At 35.8% G+C, this 20,778-nt stretch overlaps 1 protein-coding gene across 4 annotated transcripts in view; it reads right to left on the bottom strand.

Moving 5' to 3' along the window:
* Window positions 1-20,778, bottom strand: part of SRBD1 (S1 RNA binding domain 1) — a 233,450-nt gene that overhangs the window by 93,335 nt on the left and 119,337 nt on the right. For all 4 annotated transcript variants that reach the window (XM_082643126.1, XM_082643125.1, XM_082643128.1 and 1 more), the window contains exon 16: window positions 13,536-13,618. In XM_082643126.1, the coding sequence (XP_082499252.1) occupies window positions 13,536-13,618 (83 nt within the window). The remainder of the gene's footprint in view (window positions 1-13,535; window positions 13,619-20,778) is intronic.

Consider the following 20,778-nt stretch of genomic DNA (forward strand, 5'->3'; position numbering starts at 1 on the left):
TTTCTTAACTCATATCTGATACCAGATAGTTATCCTCATTGGTGGAGGGGTTAGCACATTTATTTATTTATGGAGTCCTCCTCTGAGGTATATGTGGGCTACCTGGAAACCGTAAAGATGTTACCCACTTCCCTAATGCCCTAACACATGAGCCCCCTTCTTTCCCCCCCACCCCTACTTAACTTGCAGGACTATTTAGATCATTCACATTCATTAAATATCCAAAATAAAATAAAGGAAAAAATTTCAAGTTTAAAGTTGGACAAAAACCTTACAGGGAAAAAAAGGAAGAAACCATTTTGTAGATAAACTTCATGCTCTAGTGTTGAAAGTTAAGGTCCACAAATCAAAAAGCAGTCATTTCTACAGAGCTAGGCTTTTCCACCGCTCTCTCAGTGAATCACGCTGTGGTTAGTTGAAAGTGCTGTTCACATAATAAATTAACCACCTCATTTCCTTCATCACCAAAATACACAGAGCACCCCCATACAGATTTGTTTTAATAAAAGTAATAAAGCAAGCCCAGAGGTTATGGCTGTTATGACATAATCACACCTCTGAGATTTAAAAACACTCACTTGCACATCATGCCTCAAAAAGTCTTTGCAATCCCCCCTCCAACGAAATCTAACTGTACTCATACTCTCTGGCCCCATTTATTCCAAATAAATAATGAACAAAAGCCTTGTATATGGCAGGAGAAAATTCTCCCTTTCAATTATACATTTGAAAAGAAAATACATCTTTTTTAATAATACTGTACAATAAACAGCTTGGGTAGCCTGATCTAGATTATTAAAGAAAATATATCACCAGAGGGACTTCCCTGGTGGCACAGTAGTTAAGAGTCCACCTGCCAATGCAGGGGACATGGGTTCAAGCCCTGGTCCAGGAAGATCCCAGATGCTGCGGAGCAACTAAGCCCGTGGGCCACAACTACTGAGCCTGCATTCTAGAGCCCGCAAGCCACAACTACTGAGCCCACATGGCACAACTACTGAAGCCCACGCGCCTAGAGCCCATGCTCTGCAACAAGAGAAGCCACCGCAATGAGAAGCCTGCGCACGGCAATGAAGAGTAGCCCCCACTCACCACAACTAGAGAAAGTCCGGGCGCAGCAATGAAAACCCAACTTAGCCATAAATAAATAAATAAATAAATAAATTTATTTTAAAAAAAGAAAGAAAGAAAATATATCACCAGAGTTAACAGTTCACAAAGAAGGCAGCCAACTAGCCTACTAACTCACCCAAAACCAAAGATATCTTCTAAAGTTAATTGTTCAAAAAGAAAAACAACCCATGTTTATTTCTGTGGAAGTGAGAAACAATCTTCATTCTATATAAATCCAGGCAAATTAGTTTTTCTTACCTGTAATGCTATTTAAAATTATTGAGAAAAACCCAGGGAAAAAGACCTCTCATCGATATAATTTTTCCTCAATACAGACTTTTCTCCTTAGAATTCCTTTCCATGATCACCAGAAGAAAGACATTGTAACACAATTGTCCACAGCATAAGAGATTTGCTGGACAAATGTTCCATGAGTGAACTTATACCATAAATGAACAAGGCCTGTTTTCCTGTGTCTGTACCACATTACAATCACTTTGCAGGCAGTTCATTTCTGACCTAAATTCTATCAAACTCACAGTCCTTTCTATATGCATTTATATATGCATTTAATGCATATTATTACTATGATAATGATGAAGCCTTCCCCTTGAATTTAAAATATAGTATAATCTTACTAGTAATTAAATTTATCTGTGCTATTCTTAAAGCCCACGATCAACACCCACCTCCAACACACATATTTAGAGGAATGAGTTGATCAACATTCCTGAACAATATCAGATATATAGAACATAGTTTTTAAATTCTCGGAAGTGGTCTTCCTAATATTTACACATTTTATTTCTCTTCCCAATCGCTGTAATTATCTAGCACAATCCTTACATTTGAGTTTTCAATAATTTTTTCTAATATGAACATTATTATGTTATACAGATAGTAGTGTTTTGCACTGAGTAAAGAATTATGTCTCAGGTTCTCTCTTTAGTATGCCAAACAATTATCCACACATAATTATATACAATATTCAGCAAAATAAATAGTAATATCTATATGAATGCCAGAATTAAACATTTTTGCAATAATCGTATTTTTAGTCTATAGGCTATCCATCCACGTACAACCAATATCCGACCTAACCAGTATACTAAAAACCTCCTTAGAGTTCTGTGGAGAACAAAGATGAAATTTCAAAGAATTTCCACAAGCTTACATTTTAATAGATAATTTCACTTTAAAGGAAAGAGTATTCTGATGAATTCCATGGCAACAAAGATTTTTCTTTGATAAGGATATTATACTGTATTAATCATAGATCCTTAGAAATACTGATTTACTAATTTAATCACAATCAAAGAACATTCCTATATAAGTGCTCCCTCTGATCTGTCCCGGTAAGAATTATTTCCATAGGGAAAAGGATGTGTGTTGTCGGGGAGAAAGAAATGAAGAGATACGTGCTATGAAGACTAGTTCTTTCATCCCCAGCAATCCTTTACTTTCCACAGCCATTCTCACTCCACATGGCTATTCTAATGTTCTCTGCTCCTAAGTTCTCATTTTTCCTGAAAAGAGATTCATTTAAAAAAAAATACTAGTAACCAACATTTCAAGTTTACCAAACAAAATTTTTAAGTGAGAGGATAAAATTTTATGGTGCGTTCACAACAGAGTGAAAAATATAATAAATGAGCAACTATACCAATAATCTACCATTCGTTCATTCATTCGGCAAATACAATACTTACTGAGTATCTATGGATCAGGTCCTGGGAGCTGTGGATAGAGGTGGAAACACCTTGTCCTCATATGAGAGTTTACATTCCATTAGAGGAGAGACAGTAAACAAAAGAATACTATGATTTCAGCAATTTTAAAACTAGCAGCTGTTTCTTTGGGGTGGGGGATAAGGCGTATAAAACAGTAGGCTCCCACTTCAAAGAGAAAAAAAAAACTCTCCAGGTAGAGGAGCAATCCCTCCCAGTCCTGCTTTCTTCCAGTTCTTCCCAGCCACCCACCACCCCAGGAGCTTCTCTCTTCTGAACTCTTGTCCATTTCCTTCCTTAGCCTATTTCTTAGGTAAGCTGTGGGTGTCATCTCCTCAGGCATCTAGCTTCCTCTCTCTCTAGCATCTTCAACTTCTCCCTCTCTGTTTCTACTTCCTTCCTATAAACATTTAAACACATTTAAATCCTGACCTCCTCTGAAAACTCTCTCCTTTAAAGATCTGTATATACCTGTCTCTAAGTGCTCACCTTTCATTCAGTCCTCAATCTACTTCTGACTTCTGCCTCCACTACTACAATGAAATTATTCTTGTTAGGGTCACCATCAACATTAAAAAAAAAAAACATGAAAGACACATTTCCAATTCTTATCCTATCTTTATTTTTTTCAGTGTTTTACAATATTGATTTTTGCTTCTCAAGCTCTCATCCCCCTTGGATACTGGCATGTCCTGATTTTCCTTCTACATTACAAATACTGTAATGTGAATTCAAAACACCTGGAAATCTTGTTAAAATCAGATTCTGATTCAACCGGTCTGGGGTACGGCCCAAGAGGCTTTCAGTAGGGTCTCTTGCTACTCAAAGTATAATCCTCAGACAAACAGCATTGGTATCACCTGGGAGTCTATTAGAAACGCAGAATCTCATGCCCCACCTTAGACCAACTGAATCAAAATCTGCATTTTAACAAGACCTCATGAAGGGTTTTTTTACTGTACATTCAAGCTTGAGAAGCATTAGAGACCAGTGGTTCTCAAACCTTAGCCATTAAAACACAGATTCCAGTGCCCCACCCACAGAATTTGTGATCCTATATGTCTGGGAAGGGGGTGCAAGAATTTGCATTGCTAACAAGTTCTCAGATGATATTGATGCTGCTGGTCCAGGGACTGTACTTTAAGAAGCAATGGTTCTCAACCCTGCCCGTACATTAGAATCACCTGGGGAATTTTAAAAAGTTTGTTGATGTCTAGGGCCCACCCTAGACCAATTAAACTAAAATATCTGGGGAGGTGGTGTAGGCTAGGATTATTAAAAGCTCCCTTGCCTAATCTTAAGGTTTCTAATTTAGGTAATTTAGGAGTGTGTTGGTTGCAGGGGTAGTGGTGAAAAGAAAATAGTATAGGATGAATGCTAGTCATATTATGGTAACATTATTACAACACATTACACTATAACCCCTTAAACATCTGTTCTACCCAACTCTGCCCTGTAAATAAACACTAGAAGTTATAACAGTCTACAGGTTTGTCCTAGGCCATGTCTCTGAAATGACCATTTCAGGTAATGGAGCAAAGCAAATAATATTTAATTCTTAAAATTCACAGAGAAGAATCCAATATTTGTGAAATGAAAAAATATAAAGATAGTGTTAAAACTCTGCATTAAAGAGTATTTGATTTGCTGTAAAATTAGTCTTAAAGATGAAAATTTGAAAGAATATTATGAAGAGAAATGTAACCTAGTATTAAAAGTATTTTTTCATTTTCACTGGAAAATGAAAATAGCTGTATTATTTTTCTGGTTACATAAATCCTCACAGTAAAATACACACACACACACACACACACACACACACACACACGTATAAGGCAGAAGTTAAAACCAATTGAAAGCCAAAGTTCCTGAGATAAAACACATTTATCATTTGACCCAGCTTTCTTGCATCTTTTTATAAAATTTGACTTACTTAACAGTTATAAAGTATAAAGGACACCATGTACCCACCAAACAGCCTAAGAAATACAAAATAGAGTTGAAACTCCTGTTATACCCCTCCCAGTTCCCATTCCCCTCCCATCTCATGCCCCACTCAAGGTAACCACTACCTTAGATTCCAGTACTTATTTCTATATTGTTACTTTGTACATTGGTATTCATAAATAGTACACAGTATTATTTTTCATATTTAAAATTTTTATACCAATCATAAAATACTATACATATTCTGCAACTTGCTTTCTCTCTTAATATTGTATCTTATGAGGTTTACCCATATTAATATAGGTAGCTCTAATTGGGTCATCTTTGCTCCTATGTCATATTCTACCATTTGAGTATACTACAGTTTTATTTTCCTGCTTTCCAGATGAGGGACATACTGTTTCCAAATTTTTACTACTATAAATAGTTTTTCAGTGAATTTCTTGTACATGTCTTCTTGTGCACATGAGAGAGAGTTTTTCAGGGCTATGAATATCTAGCAATGAAATTAAGTTGAAGAGAATCCCAGTCTCTCAATTTACTAGTTTCCAGTTGCTCTTCAAAGAGGCTGTGCCAGCTTAGACTTCTACAAATAACGTGTAAAATTCCCAATGCTCCATATTGTTGCTAACATCCAAACTGTCACACTAACTTTTGACAACCTGAAAGGTTTCCCATCGTGGCTTTAGTTTGCATTTCCCCAATTATTAATCAGAGTGATAATTTTTTTCACATTTTTATTTTCAGTGTGTGTCTCCTCTTCTGTCAATTGCCTGTTCACGTCCCTTGCTATTTTACTGTGGAACTGTTTTTTTTCTCTTAATTTATAGCAGATCTTTATAAATTACGGATCCTTTGTAGGTTTTATGTGATGCAAATACCTTCTCCCTGTCTGTGGATTTTCTATGTACTGTTTTCTGATTCAGAGATGTTTTAGATTCTAATGCAGAACTTAAAAATCTTTTCCTTTATGGTAGATAGTACCTTTAGTGTCATGTGTAATTTTTTTTCAATCATTCATGATAAACCTAGTTTAAAATACTGTGAAAATACTTTAAAGTTTTAGAAATCCTAAGAGTGATTTTTGTGCCGATGTATGAAACCAGAAGGTGAGCTTAAGTAGAAACGGAAATTGATCTAGTTTCATTGTCCAAGGTCAATGACATACAAAGAGTAAGTAAACAAAAGACAAAGGTAATTAGCTATTTCATTGTTAATAATTTAAGGTATTATTGGTAAAAGGTTTTTCAAACCACACCAACATTTCACATTTCTTTTAAAGATAAGTAATGTTATACTAGGGTGTGTGTATATGTACATGGCTTATTACATCGTCACTGATTTCTAAGAACCTGAGAAAACTATAGTTAATACCTCAACATAGGAAGCATAATTCAACCAGAAGTGAAAAAAACATACCCAGAGAAGACATTTTAAAACTTTAAATTTAGGAATAACAGGAAATTCTAATATATGAGTTCATGCTCCCAGTCAAGGTCAATTACTTGTTTTTGTTCAATTATAGAAACAGCTCAGTTATGGTCAAAAATAAATGAAATACCTAAACTGCAAGGCTAAGTTTGAATTTCATGCATAAATATCTGGTAAATCAGGGATTCAAGTACAGCCCGTATCCCGGGATTTACAGTTAAGGGACAAGATTGTAAAAACGTTTGTCAAGGAACTCATCTATGTGAATACTGCCCAATTTCTAGAACAACTTCCTCTATGTTTCTTTCACCTTTGCGTTTTATCGATTTCAAAATATTGCTTTAGTATAGGGGGCAAAATCCAGGTAAAGTCATCTAAGTGGATATCCACGGGACAGACTCTTTTCTATATTCCACTCTACAATAACACATAATTAAAGGATTAAAATGTTTAAAAAGATTTGGACAAACAATACAGGACAGATGAGAATCCTTATTACCCTTTACATACCTAAACTAAAACATTTCTTAATCCCTACAATATTAACTATAAAATAGGTTTTAACAGAGTAATGTCACCACTGAAGAGTTGGGTTATTTTGGTTTTGTTTAGTTTTTATCCAGAACTGATCCCACAGAGGGGGTGGGGAAATAAAATACAAATTCCCACCTTTGAGGTTTTATGATGAAAAACTGCAGCTGGGAAGATGATTTTCCTTTTACAGTGACTCCTCATTATACATAATAATGAGGAATAAAGATGGCCTAGATATAGAAAATCCACTAAGGGTTCCAGAAACTCATTTTGGAAAACCATTTCACTCTCTAATATCATCAAATGATCTAACAGAGAGGCACAAAGAAGGAAAGGGGACTGCCCTGTCTTTCCTACTTTACCTTGCATACTTATTAACAAATACAGGTGTAAATGAGCACGAAAGCATCTAAAACACAGTCCAAAGAAGAAATAAATAGCAAGTAAATCCAATGTACTCAAGTTGTACTCTCAGGATATGACAAGGCCAAGCTAAACCATCATTCCCCATGTCCCACAGAACTCAACAGAGCCAACCCTGCATCATCCTGCTCTCACCCTGGAGTGTTTTCTTGGGAGTAACACCAAGCCACTTTCCAGCAAAGTCTTTAGGGGTCAGTTCGGGATATGCTGTCATTCGACCACACTGGCTGTCTCTCTCTCCAGAAATAATGACAGGCATGTGTTTTTGAAATCAGCTCTCCCCATTTTCTAAGACAAGGACTGGAGTGCTGCCTTGAGCATTTTAGCTGTTATTAAACCAAAAGTATTTTAGTTTCTATTGAAATAATATTATAGCTTCTATTATTTCATCTATTTAACATTCTTTGAACAGCTTTCATTTTTAAAATCAGCACTGTTTGTCTGGCTACTCATAATTTAAATCAGAATAAATATAAGTATTAAATTTATACGAAAAGCACTTAAAGGTCCCAACTAAAAAGAAATCCAGCCCCACTCTGGTTGTACCGGAAGTCTATTGTATCAAGGTTTAAAATTAAAGTGGCCCATCGGCTGGGAAATGGAAACAGATACTTGTTTTACAGCACATTTTTCCTAATACATAATCACTATAAGAAGTTTGAAAAAAAGTAAAAAAAAAAAAAAAAAGGAAAGGAAAAGAAAAGATTCCCTAATCACACCAACAAAGATATAAATATCAGTCACCAGCCAGTTACCTTTTTCTTCAATGTAAATGCACATCTCTAGTTCTAAAACACAAATTGGTTTAATTCTGTATCAACAACTTTATTGCAATTTAAAAATATGTCAAGAGCAATTTCTCACGTCATTAAATCGGCCTTGAAAGCCTAAATTTTTAATGGTTGTATAAATATTTCAACCGGTGGATATACCATAACTCATTTAACTATTTTCCTATTGTAGCTGCTTCCAACATTTTGCTGCAACAGCGAACTTGTATGTGAATTTTAGAAATAGTTCTTATTACTGCCTGAGAAGAGACTCCTAAAGGAAGAACTACCAGGTCCAAGGGATGCCTTTTCTTAAAGTACATCTTGATTGGTATTAACTATTTGCTAGAAATAACAATTTACACTTCCACCAGCAGTGTTTGTGAATGCTCATTTCACTGCACCCTTCTTGCACAGATATTTATCATTTTATTACAACTTTACTCGATTGTTAGGTTGAAATAATAACCCCTTGTCTAATTTGGGTTAGTCTGATAAAGAGAGAAATTTGTATTTCATCCATGGTGAATGGTATGTAGAGGCTCTTTGTAAATGTTTTGTAAATGTTTTATATAAACCAATATATAAATGTGTACAAATCAACAAGAAAATACCAAACTCTAATAATAAAATATGTACTAGTTATATGTACATGTACATTTGTGGCCAATAACTTCCCTACTTCATCATCGGGCTTTAAACTTATGTTACATAGCACAGCAAATCCACTCCTAGGTATATATTCAAGAGAAATGAAAACATACATCATAAAAACTTGTACACAGTTTTACTATACATCCATATCTCTCTAGATAAAAAGCCAATAGACTAGTTTTGGATGGATCTACTGAACAATGCTAGCTCACCTAAGAACTGAATATCTAATGATAATTTCTTGTTGCTCACTAACCAATACCTATTTAAAAATAAAATGCTAAATCCACCCACCCCAAATAAAATAAATAAAAATAAAATAAAAACTTGTACACAAATGTTCATAGTAGCATTATTCATAATAGCCCCAAAATGGAAATAACCCAAACTTCCATGAACTGATAAATGGATAAACAAAATGTGGTGTATATATACAATGAGATACTATCACCCATAAAAAGGAATGAAGTTCTGATACATGCTACACTATGGATGAACCTTGAAAACATTATGCTAAAGGAAAGAAGCCAGTCACAAAAGGCCACATATTGTATAATTTCATTTATATGACAGATCCAGAATAGATAAATCAATAGATACAGAAAATAAATCAGTAGTTGCCCTAGGGCTGGGGAAGAAGGGAGCGCTGGAGAGTGACTGCTAACGGTTTCCTTTTGGGGTGATGAAAATGTTAAAAAATTAAGGGTAACAGTTTCATAACCCTATGAATATACTAAAAATCTTTGACTTGTACACTTTAAGTGGGTGAATTTATTCAAGTATGTATGTATATATGGTTTGTGATTATATCTCAATAAAGCTGTTTTAAAATGTATGTGTTGCTATGTTGTGGTCTATAAAGCTCCTACCAAAAAAGTGGACTTGTCTCTTACCCTAATTTTTACAAGTGTTTAATACTGCATATTTTTTGAAGCTATGCTGTTAGCATTCTATAATGCTCAGGGCAATTATACCTTCTTAGGATACTCTATCTGTAATTAATATGAAATATCCCTCTTTGACCTGTTTAATGCATTTTGCCTTAAATTCTATTTCATCTCATGTTAACACTGCTGATTTTTTCATTCGTGTGGAATATTTTTCTCCAAATTTCAAATATCAAGGTTGCTTTTTTCTTTAGAAGTACCTTTTGCACATATACATCTTAGTGCTATATTTTATTTTTAAAAGTCTGAGGTTCTATTCATAGGGGAATTTATCTACTACTATACTTTCACCTTTACCTATTACTATACTTATTCCTCTCATCATATACTTTTTTTATTTACTATACTTTCTTATTTTCTTTTCTCTGCCTTTGGTTGGAATGATAAACTTTATTTTTTACTCTCATCATTTACATTAAATGTCCTATTTGTGGTTATTATTCATATATTTCAGATTATGTTTTTCTAAAAAATTGTAGAGTTAATCTATATCTGAATCTTTTTCCTTGAAAAGAATCCTAACACTTCATCACTTCTTTTTCTTATACCCTCTCATGCTGAGTTGATCTGATCCAGACTAATATATTTAAAGATGAACATTATAGTTAAAAAACTATGAGACTCAACAATACAGATACACTTTACTGGATATGTGTGTATTGTAAAGCTCTCCACTGTTTCCTTACCTTGATCCTGTTTCCTCACAATATGCCTTTTCCTTCTTCGGACCTCCATTCCCCCTCCCCGCCCCATCCCCCCGCCCCTCCCTCCGACACTTTAGGCAGGAGTAATTCCATAAATAATTCTTTCAAAGAAGGTCTGTAACAACCAGAGAAGGTGAATCATTACAGATCCAAAAATGCTTTTATTTTCCTCTCACATTGAATTGCTGGCTTGCCTGAATATAGAATTATAGATTCAAAATAAAAATTTTCTCACAACTTCAAAACTACTGCATTTCTATCTTCTATTACTTGTTTTTTACCAATAATAGGACTGATGTCAACTTGATTCTTTCCTTTGTAGATAAACTATGTTTGCTCTCTGGAAGCTTTTAGTTAGTTCCTCCTTATTACTAGCATTCTGAAATTTCACAGGAAGGCATCTGAGTGTAGGTCTTTTGTTACTCTTTTATACAGTATTCATTAGGCCTTTTCAAAAGACTTGTCTGTCAGTTGGAGAAATTTCATTCTATTGTTTCTGTGATTATAACTCCCCTTCACTCATTGTTTATTTGAACCTCCTGTTAGATGAATGTTGAAGCTTTAGAAGGAGCTCTACATCATATGACATTTTGTTCATGCTTCCCACCTTTTTCAGTTTAAGACTGCACTCTAAGGAATCTCTTAGCTCAATCTTCCAGTTCATTAATTTGCTTTTAGCTGTGTCCACTCTATTTCACCTGTTTATGTGGGGTTTTTTTTAATCTTAACAATCATATTTTAAAATTCTTAGATTGGTTTAATTTCATCCTATCCCATATTTGTTTTAGAAATGCAATAACCACTTATCTCTCTGTGAATGTTAATTTAACTTATTTCAGAGTCTGTTGCCTGTTCATTGTTTCTTTGGGTGTTATTTTTTTAAGTTTGATGCCTCATTTTTCTATCATAGGTTTTCCTCAAACATTTAGTGGTTCTTGGCATCAAGATCGTTTCAGAGTCCCTCTTTGTCTGTGTATGCTGTTTCTGTTAAGCACCATGTGCCTCGAGTGATAATGTGGGATATGATGCCAGGTGTCATGTACATGTCAGGAGTTTGTCCTGCCAGGAAGAGACTCCTTGAGCTTCCTGACAATCAAAAGCTACTTGAGGGATCACCCAGCCTCTCTGGCCTCTGTGTTATACTCAGTGCTTTAGCTGGGATTCACAGAATATTGAGGGAGGGGGGTCACCACAGGCCTAGCCGCTCTATACACACCTGCTTATCTAATCCTGCAGGTCCCCTCCCCACTACTTGAATATGACTCTGCTTTGAGAACCCTACTGATCTATATATTTTCGGGTGTGGCTCCACCATGTTTCATTTTTCTGTGGATGTGATTCTTCAGGCTTAATGTCTTTCAAGAATTCCTGAAATTTCTACCCACTGATGGGACCCTTTCTTATTTTTCCTGGACTATTATCAATTGATTCATGTAAGTGAGTGTTTACATAGGTACAGATATATATGTACAACTTTTCTGTCATCTTATGGAATTTGGAGTTGTGGATATGCCAGTGGTGGTGGTAATGTAGTTAGAATATCATGAGCTCTGCCCACCATTTTGATCATTTTCTTAGTGCCATTATTTGCTAAATAGTCTGTACTCCAATGTTAATATGGCCATATCTCTTAATCTCAGACTTGTATATCCAACTCCTAGTTTCCTGTATTTCTTACAGGCACCTCAAATTTAACATGTTTGAAACTGAATTACTAACCTTATCCTCACCAAATCTGCTCCACTCAGGCATCCTCAGGACCTTTGGAGCAAATTCTTCACAACTGTTTTCCCTTACCAAGTAGTCCCTAAAAATAGATTTAACTTCTTTCCATTTCTACTGCCATTAACTTTGTCCAAGCCACCATTATCTTTCACCTGGAGTAGTCAGAGTCAACATTTAAAAATACAAATCAGATCACGGCATTCCTCTGCTTAAAACTCTTCCTTTACTTCTCATTGCTGTTGGAACGAATTCCAAACTGTTTTCACGTTAAATGCTATCTCTGAATCCAAATCTGGAGTCTAGGTCCCTGCTATTTACTTAAAGACCACTTTGATGCCAATAGGTTATTAGCCTCCTGGGTTCTATTAAGTTTGACTTTCTCTTTCCTTTGTTCCACTAAGGAACTGAGGTATTCCATAACTTCCATAACCACCTTGAATTAATATAACTATAATTTCTCTTAACTATGATGCTTATATCATAAAGCTGCTATAAGAGGTATACTCTTTAGTTACTAGGCATTTTATCTATCTGTAGCTAGATTAGTCCCTTTAGGAAGCATCCTCGCCAGTGAAGAAGTCCAGTTAAAGGTTTGGATGCCTCTTGGTCTAACTTGCTATAAAATGGGCAAACTCCAGTTAAGTCCCAATATATGACCGGTTAGTCCAGGCTTTGACAGTGTGAGCCTGGGTAAAAATCCTAACTACTCTAGGACACAGCTTCTTTTCCTGTCAGATGAGGAGGGTAGGGTTGTATGATCTCAAAGGTCTCTTCCATTTCTAGTGGCCACAGATTCCATGACCTCATACAGTATTTCCTTAGAGAAAGTATAGTACCTATCACTCAAATCTCATGAAAATTATATAGAGAGTAATATTCTATTTCAGGCTTAAGAAGAACATTCATCAAAGAGAAAATAATCCAACTTGAGGTTTCTGGAGACCACTTAAGCCAACATGGATTCGTTTTGCCAAGACTTAGTGCTGCCCTCAGTTGCCTAAGGAACACAGTCTCAAGAACTGAAAACACAGCAGCAACACCAAGGAGCACTATTACTACTACTACTACACAGTAACAAAAATGAAAGGTTTTAGCTCACACTGGGCAATGACCAAAAACGAACTATAATAATCAAATAGGAATGAAAACAGGAAAAAAAATCACAGTAGGTACCAAAGGCTTCTTCCTGAAAGATCAATAAGGACCAATAGTTCATGCTGGTTTAGAAAAAGAGGCGACATACCCCCCTTTCTCCACACCCCTTCCAGTTTTATAGCGACGTTAAAAGGAGAGGCTCTTCAGATTAAGTTACTAGTCGTATCTAGAGTTTTAATAGTTTTTAAGCTGATTATAGTTCATTATAAGCCTTAATTAAAATCATAAAGACCAGGAAAAAAAATTCCCTCCTTCCTGAATAATTTATGACACCTAACTACCTTCCCACAAACTGTATAACCTTTGAAAATGGGAACTTATTCCCACTGACAATTACTATGCCAAGTTTGAGTACTGTCTCTGTACTGATGGATTTCACAAATTAAATGATCCACACTGCTTTACCTGATACATTCCAACTCCAATGTGCTTCGGCTCAATTTTCACTAGCTCAGCTAATGGATCTTGTACACGCCTTGCTATGGAAACTGAAAAAACAGAATCAGAAAACAAGTATGGCTTAATGTAAAAGCAGTATCCAGATAATTACTATTTTAGTTCCTCATAATCCATAGTTATCCCTCTTTATTCCTCCCCCCAAGGAGGCCAACAATTTAACCAAGTTTCAGAGTTCCTTTTTTTTTTCCCCACACAAAAAGTGAATGCAAAATTTCAGGATTAATTATGTCACCAGAGCTCCTAGGTATTCCTGAGCACGAACACATTGAAAGGGTTATACATTTGGAAAAACAAATAAAACACTTAGTTGCTATATTTATACAATTACCTGTTTGTTCTTTAAATATAGTATAGTAGGGCAACTCACACTTTAAAGAACAAGTAGATATTTGTTTTACTTTTAAATAATCCTGCATTGCTATAAACATGATACACATTTGTACATTAAATATGCTTATTAGGGCTAGATACTGATAAAGATGAGTAAATGATAGAATCATATCTTATTGCAATCAGAGATCATTAGTTGACTAGTGAATACTCTTGAACCACCTTGAATATGATTGCAAGATTAGTCTGAGAAGTGATCTGCGTCCCAACTGCTTGTTCCTAACACATGCACAGTCCTAATTACATCCCTTTCTTGACCATCACTTTCCATTTTTAAGAGACTTGAGAGTTAACTTTAAACATCCTTCGTGTCATGATTTTTATTTAGTCATCATTTATTATCATCTTTTTAAAAGCCATATGTTATTAACAAAACCTCATAACTAATTTAGCTTATAAGATAGATTTAGTTAGAGAAAAGAAATTTAGTTGCATTTTCTAAACACATGAAAGCTAGTCAGTGTCACCTACTCATACAGAAGGTTGGATGAAATATAAATTCATTAAGTAAAAACATTAAGGCCATTAAAGGAAACCCCATGCCTGTTTTCATGTTAAACTGTTCAAGGTCTGGTAAAAGAAGCCACTTCTTAGAAGTAACTATCAGATTCTCCAGTCACTGATTTGTGCCGCCTCTCATCAGAGATAAGATCTACTGTGAACATAAAGTTCACTGCACATTCAAGTCTTTTTCATATCTTTTATTATTACTGCTAACAGACAGTGACAATGGCAGCTTGCAAAGCAAGCTTAGAGAGCAATAAGCTGATGTTTTACAATCTGCCTATTTCTCCCACAGAAGAGATGGGGATTCCAAGGCCTTCACATACACCTTTCTCATCAAATCTCATAAAAAGTTAATTAGTGCAAGCATGTCAGGTTATAGGAGAAATGGTTTCCTTTAATAACCACATTTATAGTCATACAAAAACATATGCCACCAGAGAAATACCTGATATCCTCTAAAACCAAATACAGTCAGCCCTCCATATCTGTGGGTTTCACATCCACAGATTCAACCAACTATGGATCAAAAATATTCGAAAAATAAATTCCATAAAGTTCCAAAGAGGAAAACTTGCATCTGATGCTCTCAGCAACTATTTATATTGCACTTACAACTATTTACATAACATTTACATTGTATTAGGTATTATAAGTAATCTAGAGATGATTCAAAGTATATTGGAGGATGTGCATAGGTTATATGCAAATACTATACTATTTTATATAAGGGACTTGAGCATCCTTGGATTTTGGTATCTGAGACGGGTCCTGAAACCAATCTCCTGCGGATACCAAGGGACAACTCAACTGTATTATTTCTTTATTCTAGCCTTTACATATATTATACAATAAGAGTGATTTTCAAACACGTACATACATTGCCAAAATATTTTCGGATTAAAAAAACAACCCACAACAGTAGACCAAGTTAAGGTAATAGGCATCAGAACGTTTGCTGTGTAGGAAGGCAATATTAGAAATTCAATAAAAGTATATCAATAATAGGTAAATCTCTCAAATCGACACCTTCAGGAAAACCCACATTATGAAAACCTAAACTTAGAAACTGTGTGAGTATAGATCCCATATTCTAACATTTCTGAAATACACAAAAGGCTTTTAAACTATTTTCTACTGGATTCCCTCCTAACAGTTCACTGCCAGTGTATCCTTTGTTCATCCTAATATTGCTAAATATTAGCAACAATGGATTAAAAATGATGGCTTCTAGATGACATATTAATTCTACAATAAGTCCCAATGGCTTCTGGAGTTACAGTGTACCCAGTAAACAACCCCCGACATAGATCTAATATTTCTAGAATTGGCATTTCACTTTCAGATGCTGTTCATTCTGTGTAGCATAGAAACCCAAGCATGGAGGAGATGGGAGGCAGGAGGAGGGAGAGAGATGAACATTGTTTAAAGTAGAATTCGAAAAGTAGTATGCTCAGGCTTTGGAGAAAAGATGGTGTTGTTTTCCTGCTGGCAGGATAATCAAGAGAAGGGTTATGCAATAAACAGTAATAATGATCAGGCTGACAACAGATTTCTGAAAGTCAGAGACAGGTAAGTAGTTCAGGCAAAAGGAGTTTAATAGATTGCTGATAAAAAAAAAAGAAGAGGGAGTAAGAATCATGGCCCGAAACTTGGGGCACATTCATATCTTGAGACAGAAAAGAGAAGGAGGAAATGGTGAAAGAGGCAGAGAAGGAATGGTGAGGAAAGTATAGTAGAAGTCGTCAAAAAGACTTCTGGAACATGTTACTTATGTAACATGTTACCCTATGTCCCTATGTCCCCAAGTTTTTACTCCTAGGTACATACTCAAAAGAAAGGAAAACATCGGTCTACATAAAATCTTGTACATGGATGTTCACAGCAGCATTATTCATAATAGCCAAAAAGGTGAAAACAACCCAAATATCCAACAACTGATAAATGGATGAATACAATGTGGTATACCTGTATAATGGTAAATTATTCGGCAATACAAAGGAATGGAGTACTGATATATGCTACAGCATGAGTGAACTTTGAAAACACTATGCTAAGTGAAAGAAGCCAGCCAATCACAAAAGACCTCATATTGTAATGATGCCATTTATATGAAATATCCAGAATAGGCAAATCCATATAGACGTCTAGAAGGTAGATTAGTGTTTTCCAGGGATTGGGAAGAAGAGGGGAAGGGGGACCGACTGCTACTGGGTATAGGGTTTCTAGGGGCAATGAAAATATTCTAAAATTGGATAGTGGCAATAGTTACACAACTCTGACTATACTAAAAAATGATGACATATACTTTAAAAGGGTAAACTGTATGCTATGTAAACTATATCTCAATGAAGTTGCTATGTATTTTTTAAATGCAGTATGTCCAAACGTACGGCAAATATTGACTATTTTGCCCACATGTAACGTCAACATTTCTCTGTATCACTGTGACTATTTACCACTGTTTAGGAAGTTCTAGTCAACGCAATTGGAAGAGAAAAGAAAGAAGGTATAATTACTCAAAAGACAGAAACTAGATTATTATTACTTGCAGATGATGACTGTCTACTTAGAAAACCCAAGCAAGTCAACTGAAAAAATATCAGAACTAATAAGATTTCAATCAGTTGGCTGGTTTCAAGACACCCAGACAAAAACTGATGCTCCACCATATGCCATCAACAACCAATAAGAAAATATCATGAAGGAGAATCCATTCACTGTGTGTGTGTGTGTGTGTGTGTGTGTGTGTGTGTGTGTGTGTGTGTGTGTGTGTGTGTGTGTGTACGTACTGTGGGTGAGTAAGAAAAATAAAATGTGCATAACCTGGTTCAACCTTCATGGTATAAATTTAATGGAATTTCACTGTATTTCTACAGAGTTTGAAAAATATTAGTTAAATGGCTCTAAAGTTTACATAGAAAGAAAGAAATGCATAGGACAAGTGCAATTAAAAACAAGATTAAGGCAAGTCATATTATAAGCCACAGTAATTGAAAGACTCTTGCGTTGTAGCAGACTAGACAGACCAAGGAAAAAGGGGAAAAAGTACATATAGGAATTTCATTTTTAATAAATGGTAATTTGTTAAACAGTAATGAAATACATTGTGTAAAGGAAGACAGTAAAAAGCAGGGAAAAGCAGGGAAAAGGAGCTTCGACTGAGTGAAGACTATCATCCTAAAAGGTAAGCAACCAGAGAGCCATATGCAGTAGCACTGAAAACATTTCCCCCTCATTCATAAGCTATCTTATATCCAAAGGACAAAAGGGGTTCTATTGGTTTTGGTCTTCAGTTCCATGAAATACACAGAAGCTTAAAGCTTCCAGAGCAAGTAAATGTATTGCTTAAAAGACTGTACTAAACTGTGTTCTCTTTAAAATTTGCCTTACTCTGTTATCTGAGAATATTAAAGTGGAAATCTTTATTTTTAAAGTCCAACACTCACTTCTTTTTTATACTTCCTCTTGCCATCAGACAGCAACAGAGGAATCCCCATCCTGTCTTATTTCATTCAACAACTTCAAATTAGAATTTCTTCACTAAAAAGCTTATTAAAATGTAGTTTTAATGCTCTTAATGCAAATTTATCTTAATCTCGATCCTCTAATTAATTACATTTTTCAATAAGGAGCTGACAAATCTGTTGACCTAATATAAATACTCTATATCTTGATTGCAGTGGTTGTGGTTACCTGACTAGTACAAGCTTTTCAAAATTCATAGATGGTGTACCTAAAAAGGATGAATTTCACTTTATGCAAATATACCCTTAAATGTGAAAGAAATATCTTTTCTCTATGGATATCAAACTTTTTCTTTATTTTTCTTCTTTCTGTATAGTCTCTATTTCTTCCATGTAGTGTACCCCACCTCCCACCCCATATTTTGGCATCTGTCTTTAATAGCATAAGTTTTCCTTACATGTTAAGTGACCCTGGACTTTCCATCATGGGTAGGGTACTAAAAAGCTGACTGTAAGTGCTTTGCTCAAAGGTGAGGTTTGTCAACTGTGGGCTTCACTATAGGGTGATTTGGCCATTTCTTTGTGAAATCTCTGATCTCAGTTTCTTTAGGTGTTTTCTCTTGTGTTAGTCAGAATCCCCTAGTCTCCCACATGGAAGACTTAGTCCTCTCTAAGGTATCTACAACAGCATGTCAATAATTATTTAATCTCTTTTTTTTTAGTAGGTATTCCCACTCTCACCTATAACCCATGTCCTCCAGTGTAGAAACCTTCGGTTTAACCCTCTCTAGAGAACAATTCTCCAGTCTTCTGCAAAAGTGGAAGAAGGACAGTTACTCAACTGTGTGGAATGGGAGGTCTAATTCATTTCTTCTTTTTTTACTGATGTGAAATTCACATAACATAAACTTAACCATTTTAAGGTGTACCATTCAGTGGTATTTAGCATACTTACAACATTGTGCAAACCACCACCACCTCTATCAAGTTCCAAAACATTTTCATCACCCCCAAAGGAAACCCTGTACACATTAAACAGTCGCTCTTCATTGTTCCCTCTCCCCAGCCCCTGGCAACCACCAATCAGCTCTCTGTGTCTGCAGATTTGCCTATTCTGGACATTTCACATATATGCAATCATACAATATGTGATCTTTTGTGTTTAGCTTCTTTCACTTAGCATGTTTTCAAGGTTTATCCATGTTGTAGCATGTATCATTACTTCATTCTTTCTTATGGCTGAAAATACTCTTCCATCGTATGGATAGACCACATTTTGTTTATCTATTCACCTGCTGATGGACATTTGGGTTGTTTCCAGTTTGGGGCCATTGTGAATAGTGCTGCTATGAGCATCTGTGTACAAGTATTTGCTGAGTACCTGTTTTCAATTCTTTTGAGTATATACCAAGGAGTGGGATTGCTGGGTTATATGATATTCTATGTTTAACTTGATCTCACTGCTTTTTAAACAGACTTTCAATCAATCCTCTTATTTTAGACCCATTCTCAGCCCTCCCAAGATACTTCTAAAGGTGCTTAGTGCATTTCCTGAGTCTTCAGGGTTCCTACGATCTATTTCAGGTTAGCTCTGTTTTCTACAATGCTGTCTCAGTATTCCACTTTCTCAAGTTGGCTAGATCTCATCCGGTTTCCAGCTTCAAAACTGTTGTTGCTGTTATCTCCTCTCCCATTCTCCTTGTCCTAGTAAGTTTATGCCTTCATTCTATCAAGTTACTGTCATTTTAATGAGATCTCAGAAGAGAGTGAAGGAGTAACAGGTACATTTAATCTTCATCTTAAATCAGAAATCCATAATAAACATTTTTTTTTTTTTTTTTTTCCGTACGCGGGCCTCTCACTGTTGTGGCCTCTCCCGTTGTGGAGCACAGGCTCCGGACGCGCAGGCTCAGCGGCCATGGCTCACGGGCCCAGCCGCTCCGCGGCATATGGGATCCTCCCAGACCGGGGCACGAACCCGCATCCCCTGCATCGGCAGGCGGACTCTCAACCACTGCGCCACCAGGGAGGCACCATAATAAACATTTTAATACCAACTATCTACTATTCTATTCATCCAATTTAAACTCTCAGTACAATGAATTTATTATGAGGGGAATGTAAGCGTATATAAGGATAACTTCTGTTTTCAATAAGCTGATAAACTGGTCAAGAAGATGTAGTAAGATAAAGGTCATTTCTTACATATGTTTAACACTTGTATGAATGTTGAGGTTCTGTTATATTTGATATGGTAAACTTATATGGAGGGTTGAAAGGTAAAACCCACACCCACAGATAGGTCAGGTCTCCGATGAAGTACGAAGTCATCCCAGGCATCAATCACTAGGAAAGAGAAAGATGCCTAGTGAGAAAACAGGAACTGAAATGGAAGTGGGGCCTAGAAAGCCAAGAGTGGAGACTCTCAGTTAATTTCAATATTTGCTTCCAGGACCAGACTTTGAAGACTCAGAATGTCCAGGTAGGTGTTTTGAGTTGATAGGGATCAAACATAGTCACTGCCAATGTGGAAACAAGCTAAGACAAAGAAAAATTGCACACCTGCAGTGAATCACAAACTGAAGACACAACTAGGTTTTGAAATCAGAGTAATTAGGACTATATACCAATTCCCCTTTTTATTATTTCCTATTTTCATAGAGTCTTGTTAGAATGTTGTGATCTTGTTCCCTTATAATACTGTGGCAGTTATGTATCCACACGGGCCAGTGGTGAAGAGGAAATAGCAGCCCCCTTAGCCAAGGGAAGTCTGAGGGACTGCCACCTCCTATATAATATTTTTCTAATGCCCTGTTGGATGATTACCT

This window comes from Mesoplodon mirus, assembly GCF_964341445.2.
Source record: "Mesoplodon mirus genome assembly, chromosome: 14".
NCBI classification, from domain to species: domain Eukaryota; kingdom Metazoa; phylum Chordata; class Mammalia; order Artiodactyla; family Ziphiidae; genus Mesoplodon; species Mesoplodon mirus.